The sequence below is a fragment of the Lynx canadensis genome, chromosome D2 (assembly GCF_007474595.2).
Source record: "Lynx canadensis isolate LIC74 chromosome D2, mLynCan4.pri.v2, whole genome shotgun sequence".
In the NCBI taxonomy this organism is placed as follows: Eukaryota; Metazoa; Chordata; class Mammalia; order Carnivora; family Felidae; genus Lynx; species Lynx canadensis.
Genome location: NC_044313.2, coordinates 56,366,787 through 56,379,021, shown reverse-complemented (window position 1 = coordinate 56,379,021; position 12,235 = coordinate 56,366,787). Strand labels below are relative to the sequence as shown.

The following is a 12,235-nucleotide window of genomic DNA, read 5'->3' as shown; positions in this document are numbered from 1 at the left end:
CAAGTGGGGGAGGGACAAAGAGAGGGGGAGAATCCCAAGTCAGGCTCCAGATTGTCAGTGCAGAGCCCAATGCAGGGCTCGAACTCACAAACCTCAAGAGTCGGACACTTAACCGACTGAGCCACCCAGGCACCCCTAAATTTAAGCTTTAAAACAGATGATACTTTTTTTTAAAGTTTATTTATTTATTTTATTTTTAGTGATCTCTACACTTAATGTGGGGCTTGAACTTACAACCCCAAGATCAACAGTCGCATGCTCTACTAACTGAGCCAGCCAGGTGCCTCAATAATAATCCTATTTAAAACAAACAAAACCCAACCACCTAATAGTTGAGACAACATGCAACACAAATACAGACCCAAATATTTACTTAAAAAATACATTAAAAGGAAAGTACTTTGATGAACTTTTTGTGCTCACTATCTTCTATGAATTAGATTTTCTTTAAAATAAATTTCCAAAACAGAGGTAGGTAGACAGTAATGCTAAAAGGGAAATGAGATGTTCTGATGGTAAGTGTCATCACCGACCAGGAGCCAAGACTGAAAAGCTCAATCAGGATCTTCTGGAGCTTTCAATTGCTAGCTTTATTTCCTGAATCTCTGCAGAGATCTTACAGATGGCTTGTGCTTGCTTGGATGTTTAAAATGTACTTATTGTTCTAGTTATTTTCTCCCTCAATCTAGAACATATTTCTTGGCTATTCAGCTGGAATAAAGGCAAAAAAAGTGAAGGGGGGTAAACAAAGACCAGATCCAACAAAGCCAAATCCAACCTCCAGAAGAATAAGTATTTCAGCAGTGTTTTCCCAGATGGACAATATTTTGAGGCTAACTACTAAATGAACTGGAATACAAGGTGAAGTGCTATAACTAAGGCAGAAAAATGACTTTGTGATTACCAGCTGAGTTTGATCTATGTTTTGGTAACTTACAGATTGTTTCACAGTAGACTCGACTTAATAGACTTAATGGTTAATAAAAACAAACCATTTATCAACAGGAAAAAGTAAGTTGAGTATTTCATGTAAAAATCCTAAGTACCACAGGCATTAGCCTAGACAAACTGGAATTAAATATCCATCATTTACTCATACTAGACATGATTCTAGTGATTCTTCCTTTAAATATTAAATAAGAGCCTACTATACACACTGGCATTGTGCTGGGATAAATTGGTATACAATACAGACATCCTCCCTCCTCAAAGGTGTTGTCTGTTTAGGAAAACAGAACCCCATTATTACTTTACCACAAAAAGACTGGCATTAAGAAGAAGAAATCAGGACTCCCAACATGAAAGCTTACCTGTGCCAGGCTCCTCACAATAGCCATATGAATTAAGTGCTCATAATCTCAGAGAGATTGGCCTCAGGGAGGAGGAAAGAGAGGCAAGTCAGGTGAGCCAGCAAGTGGCAGACTTGGGATGTGGTGCCAAAAATCCATGCTTTCAACCACTAGCCTACATGGTCCCTCTTTGCCACTCATTCCGTAAAGAAACAAAGCATATGGTTTACAACCAGTCCATATAGAAAGATAAATATTTCAGAAAAGAACTTTCAAATGTGAATTTAAATATCATAAAACATTTATCTTCAGTTTATTTTGAAAATAAGTTTATTCAAGGAAGTATTAAAGTAATTACTCCTGGGGCGCCTGGGTGGCTCAGTCGGTTGGGCGTCCGACTTCAGCTCAGGTCATGATCTCACACTCCGTGAGTTCGAGCCCCACGTTGGGCTCTGTGCTGACAGCTCTGAGCCTGGGGCCTGCTTCGGATTCTGTGTCTCCCTTTCTCTCTGCCCCTCCCCTGCTCATGCTCTGTCTCTCTCTGTCTCAAAAATAAATAAAAACATTTTTAAAAGTTTTTTAAATTAAAAATATTACTCTTATGTTGGTAAAATCTACTATGGCATAAACTTTCTGCAGGTGTTTAAATCTTTTCCACTAACAGCTATAGGTCAATTTTTTGTAAGCTAAAAAGTACATTTTTAGCCACTGCACAGATACATACCTGAGGGATAGCACCGTAATTCCAGATATATCCTTTATAAGGGAACAGATTTGCAACGTAACGGAGTTTTCCTTTTTTCACATCTTGTTTAATTGGGTTTAAAGGGTCCTTTGTAGCTATCTGAAATAAAAAATTTCAAATTATTGTATATTTGGATATAAAATACTATTCAAATAACGATTTGAGGAAATGAATTATGGAATGCATATCCTGTAATTCCACTTTAATGAAGTATTTTGCCTCTAACATTTTTATGATTTGATATAAAAGTTTTTCCATAATCAGCCTTAAATTGGAAAACTTATTTGAGGTACACAGGAACTATCAAGAAGGGAAAAAAAACACTAAAAAAAAAAGCCCCAAAATTTACTTATTCAAGAAAGCAAAAACTAAAATTACCTGGAATAAAATCCTAACATTTGAGAAATGTTTTAAGATTTGTATTAAAAGGGCAAAGTAAATATTATCCAACTTAGGCTTTCCTTAAAACTTTTTAAATTATTCAAATATTTGAGTGTATATTACATGCAAAATATGGCTACTGTCAAAAAGCTTAATTAGGTGATAGAAGAAATGTAACAAATATCCACAACAAAAAGCCGAATCTATTAGGAGTCATCAGAAAGAAATTAACGTAACAGAAATTCCAATACAATCACAGGTGGCTGGGGTAACTAAAGAAAGCCCGGTGACTCCATGGAGGAGTCTGGAGGAGTCGTTGATGGACTTAAAGGGGATAACACAGGAGAAACAGGTAATTCTAGGCTTTCAGAAGCCAGAAGCAAAGGTGTGGGGAGGACAGTCTGCCGCTTCAGAGCCCAGGGGGAAGACTGGCAGGCAGTGGGCGATGCAACCTACCGGAGAAGAGATTGGGACCAGCAAGAAGAAAACCTTAGGCTTCAGCGGTTGAACACTCAAGCAATGCAAATCAGTGTGCTTAGATCAAAATTAATATCCTAAGTCTGATCATCAGTGTAAGGAGAAACATACCTCCATTTTTGCATTTGACCAGCGCGGTACTTCAACTACCATGTGGAACACGTCCTGAAAAACACATAGAAGGTGAAATGGTCATAGGAGCTAATTTGTTCTCTCACCCCAGTGAGCGTTTCACTGGTTCGGCCAAAGTTAAACTGTTCGTTGTATTGGATCTTTGAAGTCAATAGGCTTTCAACACAAGTCAGCCAAAAAATCAGACCCGGGGCACCTCAGGGGCCTAGTCAGTTAAACATCCGACTCTTGATTTCGGACTCTTGATTTTGGATGATTTTGGCTCAGGTCATGATCTCATGGTTCGTGATATTGAAGGCGCTTTCTCTCAAAATAAATACATAAACTTAAAAAAAATCAGACCAAATATGCAAAGTAACTGTAGAATTAAGGTGGTGGGTGTTTTCTTGTCCAATCTGTAATTCTTTCGAATTTTTGTGTGTTTAAGTAAACATAATAAATTTTTCATAATAAAATGTCGGGGGGGGGTGGGTGGGTGGGAAGAATGTTACTATAAAGAAAGGAAATAGTTTTTAAACATAACAGAACTTCTATCTCCGAGGAAGACCGTCTTCAAAGAGATCATCTCCAAAGCCCATTCGCTTCCTCCAGTGACACTGCAATTGCTCAAGATGTTTTCAGAACTCCTCTTTCAGTGGCAGTTTGGAAGACAAACCCTAAGTCAGTTTACTTACATTGTCATACGTTAGTTTGACAGAGGAGGGGCAGAGAGAGAGGGAGACACAGAATCTGAAACAGGCTCCAGGCTCTGAGCTGTCAGCACAGAACCTGATGCCGGGCTCGAACCCACAAACTGTGAGATCATGACCTGAGCCAAAGTCGGACGCTTAACTGACTGAGCCACCCAGGCGCCCCAATAAATAAAACTTTAAATGGTCAGGTTTTCAGTTTATAGCCTTGCAAAAGGTATACATGAGGCCAAATTTGCAATTATTCTTTTAGAAAATGTGTATTTTTTAAAGCGGATTTGAAATGAAAGTCACTTATGGGGTACCTGGGTGGCTCAGTCGGTTGACCATCCAACTCTTGATTTTGACTCAGGTCATAATCCCAGGGTCATGGGTTCGAGCCCCTTGTCGGGCTCTGCACTGAGTATGGAGCCTGTTTAAGATTCTCTCTCTCTCCCTCTGCCCCTCTCCCCAACCCATGCTCACTCTCTCTCTCTCAAAAAAAAACCATTTTTTTAAATGTAAGTCACTTAGTTACACACTTTTTAGAATTATTTTTCTGCTACTTTGCACCAAAAAACAAAAACAAAAAACAGAGACTGATAAGCAACAAAAGGATAAGTCAAAGGTTTTGAGCCAATGATTACTGTGCTGTTACTTTTAACCGAGCAGAAAAGCTAGAGCTTACAGTCTCAAACTTCTGCCCTTTATTTAAGTTCTTGGTCAAACTGAGGGAGACAAGAAGATTTCATGAGTTTCTGCTTCAAGCCTCTTAATACCTACTTGATATAACATAAAACCCACAAAAAACAGAGATCTTAAAATCCAGGACTAAGTGTTCTATTAAGTGATAATTGTGTGGTTTAGAAAAAGTAACACATTGTTCATGGGAAGACCCAATCTTTGATTCAATTTCAAGATTTAATCAAAGAAATGTGATTTCTTTTCAAGAATTGCATCTATCTCGTACCACACCTCAGGTATTAAAATGAAAGATCTATGGGTCTACGAGCAAGTCTGGATTTTAAGTTTTCAGCAGCAATACCCTAACTGTTCACAAGATGGAGCTGTTACCACATGAAAGAGTAACTGAGAAGTGAAAAAGAGATCAGTAAATTAAAAAAAAAAAAAAAAAAGCATTACCAAATGAATAAATTACCTCAAGAAAAAGGTAGCAAATAGGGCCAAAATGTACAAATTTGAAATTTGGTAACTATATTGAACATTTTAATGGAATAAGTGATAAATGCATATAGATCCTCAAAAACCACTACCTAATATTACAAACCTACGTAACTATAATGGAAAGCAAGCAAAGAAAGAACATTTAGGAAAGAAAACATCTTTCTGAAAATGGTTAAGACAACTCCACTGCACAGAGGAATTCCAAAAGCCTGAAGATTTGGTGCTTTTTATTTTTTTATTCTTTAATTTTTTTTTTTTTTTTGTTTAATGTTTATTTTTGAGACAGAGAGAGACAGAGTATGAACAGGGAAGGGGCAGAGAGAGAGGGAGACACAGAATTTGAAGCAGGTTCCAAGCTCTGAGCTGTCAGTACAGAGCCCGACATGGGCCTCGAACCCATGAACTGTGAGATCATGACCTGAGCTTAAGTTGGATGCTCAACTGACTGAGCCACCCAGGTGCCCCAGTTTGGTGCTTTTTAGGAATTAGGCCAAAAAACAGCAGGGAGTATCCTGCAAAAAGCCTCAGAGCCAAATCATTCATGTTCTCTCAATAATTAATTAATTAATTACTGAGTGCCACTGTTGGGTGTTACTTTCCTAGGCACTGAAGAAAAGCTATTTTTTAATATTTATTTTTGAGAGAGAGACAGAACATAAGCTGGGCAGGGGCAGAGAGAGAGGGAGACACAGAATCCAAAGGAGGCTCCAGGCTCTGAGCTGGCAGCACAGAGCCCGACGCAGGGCTCAAACTCAGACCTCGAGATCATGACCTGAGCTAAAGTCGGACACTTAACCGACTGAGCCACTCAGGTGCCCCATAAAAGCTCTTTGAACTCCCTCGAAGTTAGATTTCCAAATCCAGGCCTCTGCATGGAGGCCTCAGGCTACAGTGGGGCTGGGGTGGGGTGTGGGGTGTGTGTGTGGGTGGGGAGGGTGGGGTTCATAAACCTGGGGGAGGGAACTTACCTGTAAAATGAATGCTTAGCACACTTTTAAGTGTTATGTAGATGCCCTAGTGAGTACTGTGCCTTTTTTTAAAGCAATGAACTTATAGGAGCTTTTAGTCATTACATACCCCATCAATTATCACAACAGAAGGTATTAAGTATGTTGATATAAAAAGGAGGGGGTTCATTCTTTAGCAGGAACTACTGCTGAGGAGTAGTTCATTTCTCCTAGAGGCTGCTACAATTCATGGAGTTGTTCAGGTGAACAGTGATCCTTAACATTTTCAGGGCAATATAAGAAATCCAACCAATTCCACTGCGGGAAGCACTTTTACTGTTAAATTATGCATTCTAATTGGAACTCCTGTGCACTGCTGGTAGGAACGTAAAATGGTATAGCCACTATGGAAAACCGCGGTTCCACCAAAAATAGAGTTACCATATGACCCAACAATTCCACTTCTGGGTATACACCCAAAGAACTGAAAGCAAGGTCTTGAAGAGGTATTTGTATACCCATGTTCATAGCAGCATTATTCACAATCTCTAAACCATAGAAGCAACCCCCCCAAAAAAGGAAGGAAATTCTGACACATGCTGTAACATGTGTGGACACAACTTGAGGCCATGATAAGTGAAATAAGCCAGTCACAAAAGGACAAATACCGTGTGATTCCACTTACATGAGGTATCTAAAGAAGTCAAATTCATACAGAAACAGAAAGTAGAAGGGTAGCCGCAAGGGGGTTGGGAGAGGGGAACAGGGAGTTCATGTTTAATGGACATGAAGTTTCAGTTTTGAAAGATGAAGAGAGTTCTGGAGATGAAGGGTGGCAAGGGTTGCACAACAATGTGAATGCATCAATACCCCTGAAGTGTACACTTAACGATGGTTAGAACAGTCAGTCTTACGTTATGTGGATTTTACAATTAACAATTGGAAAAAATCATGCATTCTCGTATTTCCAACATTTATGCATTTAAAATACTGAGACAAGGGGCGCCTGGGTGGCACAGTCGGTTAAGCGTCCGACTTCAGCCAGGTCACGATCTCGCGGTCCGTGAGTTCGAGCCCCGCGTCAGGCTCTGGGCTGATGGCTCGGAGCCTGGAGCCTGTTTCCGATTCTGTGTCTCCCTCTCTCTCTGCCCCTCCCCCATTCATGCTCTGTCTCTCACTGTCCCAAAAATAAATAAACGTTGAAAAAAAAAAATTAAAAAAAAAAAAATACTGAGACAAGACTTTAGGGTATTTAGTACTACCCAGTTACAAATTCATGCCTTCTTTCTCTAATCCTAACTGGTTTCAACTATTACTTAGCTCAATCCTGGATTGAGAGGAGAATCTGTTCTCCACTTCTAGTCTGCTTTGATTCTAAATCCCCGCTCTGGCATCAAGCTCTCAGCTCCCTATTTATAGTTTCAGAGGAAGGAAGGGGTTAGTATCCCCAGTGGGATGATTTGGATAAGCCTGTAGGAGGCAGAAGAAAGGCAAACTATAGCTTTAGCTCTGACTTCCGAAAGGCAGAGACCTAACACTCTTCCCAGCTTTATAATCATTTCATAAGAATGTCAATGTTAAAGGTGTTCAAATTCTAAGGAGATTGGAAACTTAAGCCTAAACTAATTATATCATTCCATTAAATCAAAAAGAGTGTAAATAAAAATATTTTAGGGGTAGGAGACATGTAACCTATATCTTGATTAGTCTTTTACTTTCACTGATTAAACAGGAATATTTCAATAGTATGGTGATCAGGGGTTTCATTTCCAAACCGGTTAGTTTTCTTATGGATCAAATTAGTAGTCTAAAAGTTGGTTACTAATGAACAGGCTATGGCTATTTGGTAGGCTATTATAACTAGTATAGTTAAGTATGGGTATATAGGGAGCATTTAATTATATCCCATCACTGAATCTTAGTAAAGTTAAATGCATCTTTATTGGGAGACCTATGAACACCTTAAGACTAATGATCAGTTTCCAACACTGGATCCAAAGCCTAGTGAACATGACATGCTATATTGCCAACTTATATAAGTGGCTTTTAAATCAACATTTTCAAGTTGAGCCACCATGTATCTCTCCAGATAACTTCAGGAACCAAGTAAATGCCAAACTTGAGAAGAAATACAAAACCACTCTCTGATTCCATCGTCCTTCCTTTTATTTTCTGTTTTGCAATAAAATTTGCAGAAAAACGGTGGTGGTAGAGAGGACTTTCTTCTAAATTCATCTAGAGATTACTCAACAAGCAAGAAGCTAATAAAAAACAAGGGCATTTTTTTTTTAACTTCTAGAACAGTTTTGTAGTATAAAATCCCTATCAGAAAAGCTCACATAATTAATAAGGAAATGTTCCACCTGCAAACAGGTACTTTTGAAAAGGTGTACTAGATTTAATCCTGTCTGAGGTTATTATACCTTATTAAGTGCTCATCAAGTGACAATGGCTCTTAATCTTTAGTTTTAGGTTTGGGCTTCAGTGTCAGTTTTTTTATTACAGGAAATACTCTAAACTATTAAGTGCAAATGGATTCCTCCTTGTGCCCTGTTGGTGGGAACGTAAATTAGTGCAGCCATTATGGAAAACAGCATGGCGGTTCCTCAAAAACACTACAAATGATTCAATGAAATTTGCTTAAAGAGTAGATCTTAGGGGTGCCTGGGTGGCTCAGTCAGTTAAGTGTCCGACTGTGGCTCAGGTCATGATCTCACTTTTATCACTTGTCAATGAAATAATTCAGGAACCCATTTACTTTTTCTTTTTAAAAAACTTAATTTCTTCAGCTTTATTGAGGTATGATTGACAAATAATCATGTATTCAGGATGTACAATGTGACGTTTTGGTATATGTGTACATTGTGAAATGATCCCCCTCATCAAGGAAATTAACCTCTTCATCACCTCACATATTTACTTTGTGTGTGTGGCAATACTTAAGTTCTACTCTTTTTTTAAAAAAAATTGTTAATGTTTATTTTTGAAAGAACGAGAGAGAGAGAGAGAGAGAGAGAGAGAGAGAGAGAGAGAGAGAGCGCGCGAGCGAGCATGAGCAGGGGAGGGGCAGAGAGAGAGGGAGACACAGAATCCCAAGCAGGCTGTAGGCTCTGAGCTGTCAGGACAGAGCCTGATGTGGAGCTTAGACTCACAAGCTGTGAGATCATGACCTGAGTTGAAGTCAGATGCTTAACCGACTGAGCCACCCAGGCGCCCCTGTGATGACGAAGAATTTTGAACATAGAACCTTTCCCAGGAAAAATGCACATTTACACCAAATCGCAGTATCACAGAGTTCACAGAACCTCAGAAACCCGTCCGTGGCCATTTGAGGGCCTCGGGGCCACCAAGAATGCCTGGACTAGAAGACTTCTGAGCCTTTCCAAAGAAAAAAAAGCTCTTACTCATTTCCTTTGAACGCTGAGCAAAAAAAAAAAAAAAAATTAAGCAAGCCTTTTTGTCTGCATTATTAAAGAGATATCTACTGTAGAAAATTTGGAACATATAAGAAGTACAAAGTAAAATCCACCTCTCCTACATATCCATAATCACTCAAGGAAGTGGAACACAGTGGTTAAAACCACAAGTTCTGAGCCAAAATGCCGGGTTTCAAGCATGACACTACTGCTTATAAGCTCTAGTGGCTGATCCTGGACAATGGGGCTAATGAAAGAACCTAGCTTAGAGAATGACGTGATGGCCAAATGATATAATCCACAGAAGGGCTTTAGCATAGTGCCTAAGGTTACAGGAATCATTCAATAAATATCAACAATAATTTTGGGCCTTTTTTAAAATAATGATCTGTAATGAGGGTTCATCAATAAGCTCTATACACAGAATCATGGGACGTCAACATAGAACGTAATCTAAAACACCCACCAAGATGAACATGGCTCAGAGATGAAGGAATTTGCTCAATATCATTAGGCCAGTTAGTGGTAAAACCAAGACTAAAGTCAAGATTCCTTACTCTTAATTCAGTGATTTTTTTTTTTTTTACCCTATAAAATAGAGCTCTGAAGGGCTAAAGAAACAATCAGTCATTGTGCTCAACATCATCATCCTATTTGGTTGGTTACTGTTTCCTGAGACTTTCCTATAAATCCAGGCATTGTGGTATGTTATATGCATATTTAATCATCCCAACTTTACCTTTTCAACGAAGTTGACAGACCACAGAGATTATGGTTAGAATATCTGTTATCAAAATTTAGTCACCTGAATGCTCACTGGAGAGGGAAAAAGTAGGAGTTTATTTTTAGTTATGACATGCTGATTAAGCTTAACGGTCATCAGTTCCCATCTGTTCCCGGTTCTAACTTTGGTTTAGAAAACATGAAACCAAAGATAAACAAAACAAAAATCCAGAAAACCCATTCTATATACGTACAAAGCTAGGGAAGAAAACAGTGTTTAATTAATTCAGTGACATTTTACAAACTTCCATTTAAGGAACTGTTTATAAAAAGAAATCGAAAATTTGAAACAAAGCAAACCCCGGAAGGAAGGAAGTAATCAAACAGGCATCTGCTTGAGTAGATCTCTCCTAAAGGGCTCAGGTACAGCGAAATAGTATCTTCAAAAAGAATGATAACACGGGTGCAGGGGGCGCTTGGCTGGCTCAGTTGGTGGAGCATGTGACTCTTGATCTTGGGGTTCTGAGTTTGAGTCTCACGTTGGGTGTAGGAATTGCTTAAAAATAAAATCTTGGAGGGGCGCCTGGGTGCTTCAGTCGGTTGAGCGGCCGACTTCGGCTCAGGTTCACGGTCCATGAGTTCGAGCCCCGCGTCAGGCTCTGTGCTGACAGCTCGGAGCCTGGAGCCTGTTTCGGATTCTGTGTCTCCCTCTCTCTGACCCTCCCCCATTCCTGCTCTGTCTCTCTCTGTCTCAAAAATAAATAAACGTTAAAAAAAAAAAATTAAAAAAAATAAAAATAAAATCTTGGAAAAAAATGATACACGACTGCAGAAAATATTGTTAAATTTCTGAGGCATCAACCTATTTGATTATAAGCTGAACTTTTAGAAGAGGAGAAAAAAAAAATAGTTCCATATTTACATATTCTCCCAACAGTCACCTGGAAAACAAATAGAAGCCTATATTGTTAGAACAAATATTTAACATCAACGTTTAAGATACAGAACAAAAACAACACCAAACTTCTAAATCTAAATATCAAGTCATGATATTTGAGCACTTGAAGACTTAGATAAAAGTTAATCCACCCACTATTTCACACCGTTTATGCTATGTTCTGGATTTTAAAAATTTCTCTTATCTAAAAAGTTTTATGTCAGAAGACACCCTGAGCCACAGGTATTTTTATATTTGACCCCAAAATAGACCCAGAGCAAAGGACAAAATCCAGTGAGTCCTTGCCTTTGCCTTCTTCCACCGAATGGATTTGGAAATAATCCAGGCAGGGTGTTTGAGTCACATGGATTCCCAGAACTGGCTGGCTTGATTACCTAGTGGCTGTCCACATTGAGAGGTCCTGACATAGAGCCGAATATAAGCCTTTGGGCATTTTTCCTCAGTAGAGTGGTAAGAGTTGTGTGAAAGATACATTCCCTCATTATCTCCCTTTGAATGACTGACCATATTAGAGATAAAGTCCACAACCACACACTAAAAATGTATTTACATAAACTTAATAACATTGGAACTAAAAAAAAAAAAAAAAAAGCACACTCTTCTGTAACCAATGGAGTTAATCAGATCTTTTATTTAGGCTATAATCCAAAATAATTTCTGTGTACCACACCCTTTTGGTATTTTGTATATACTAAACTTCCTTAAAAACAGAACAAAACAAAAGAACTCTTTCCTGCTTCTCAGACAGGAATCTGAAATGCTGAAGTTCACTGACGTCTGGACCACTAGTGAAATCCAGAGTTGTTGTAAGAGATTGTGTTTCTGAGCCAGCTCAGGGCGGTGCAAAGGCAGAGTTTTCATTTGAGTAATCCCAGATTATAGCCCAAATCAGTCCCATACAAGACTCCAAGGAGTTGCAGAATAAACTGAGTGAAGATGTTTTACATAGCACCAAAATGTAGTCTCAGTTTCCTATTTTGGGGTAACTTGAAGCAGTAATAAAACTGGGCACCGCAACTATTATGAACATTCTGATCCTTGGCTAGAATATTATAGTTTATATAATATAGAATATTGTATCAGTTACTTATAGCTATGGTCTGCATGTTTGTGTCCCCCCAAAATTCATTTGTTGAAATCCTAACCCTCAATAGTGATTGTACACTGGGTGGGACCTTTGGCAAGTGTTTAAGACACAGGGGTGGAACCCTCATGAGTGGGATTAGTGCCTTATAAAAGAGGCTCCAGAGAGATCCTTAGCCCTTTCTGCCACAAAAGTACATAGCTAGAAGTCCATGACCAAAAGAGGGCCCT

General features: G+C 38.9%; 1 protein-coding gene across 1 annotated transcript in view; it reads right to left on the bottom strand.

Annotated features, from left to right (window-relative positions):
- Window positions 1-12,235, bottom strand: part of PPA1 (inorganic pyrophosphatase 1) — a 30,398-nt gene that overhangs the window by 12,662 nt on the left and 5,501 nt on the right. Inside the window, exons 3-4 of the mRNA XM_030334083.2 lie at window positions 3,004-3,057; window positions 2,014-2,133 (exon numbers count right to left, since the gene is read on the bottom strand). Coding sequence (XP_030189943.1) covers window positions 2,014-2,133; window positions 3,004-3,057 — 174 coding nt within the window. The remainder of the gene's footprint in view (window positions 1-2,013; window positions 2,134-3,003; window positions 3,058-12,235) is intronic.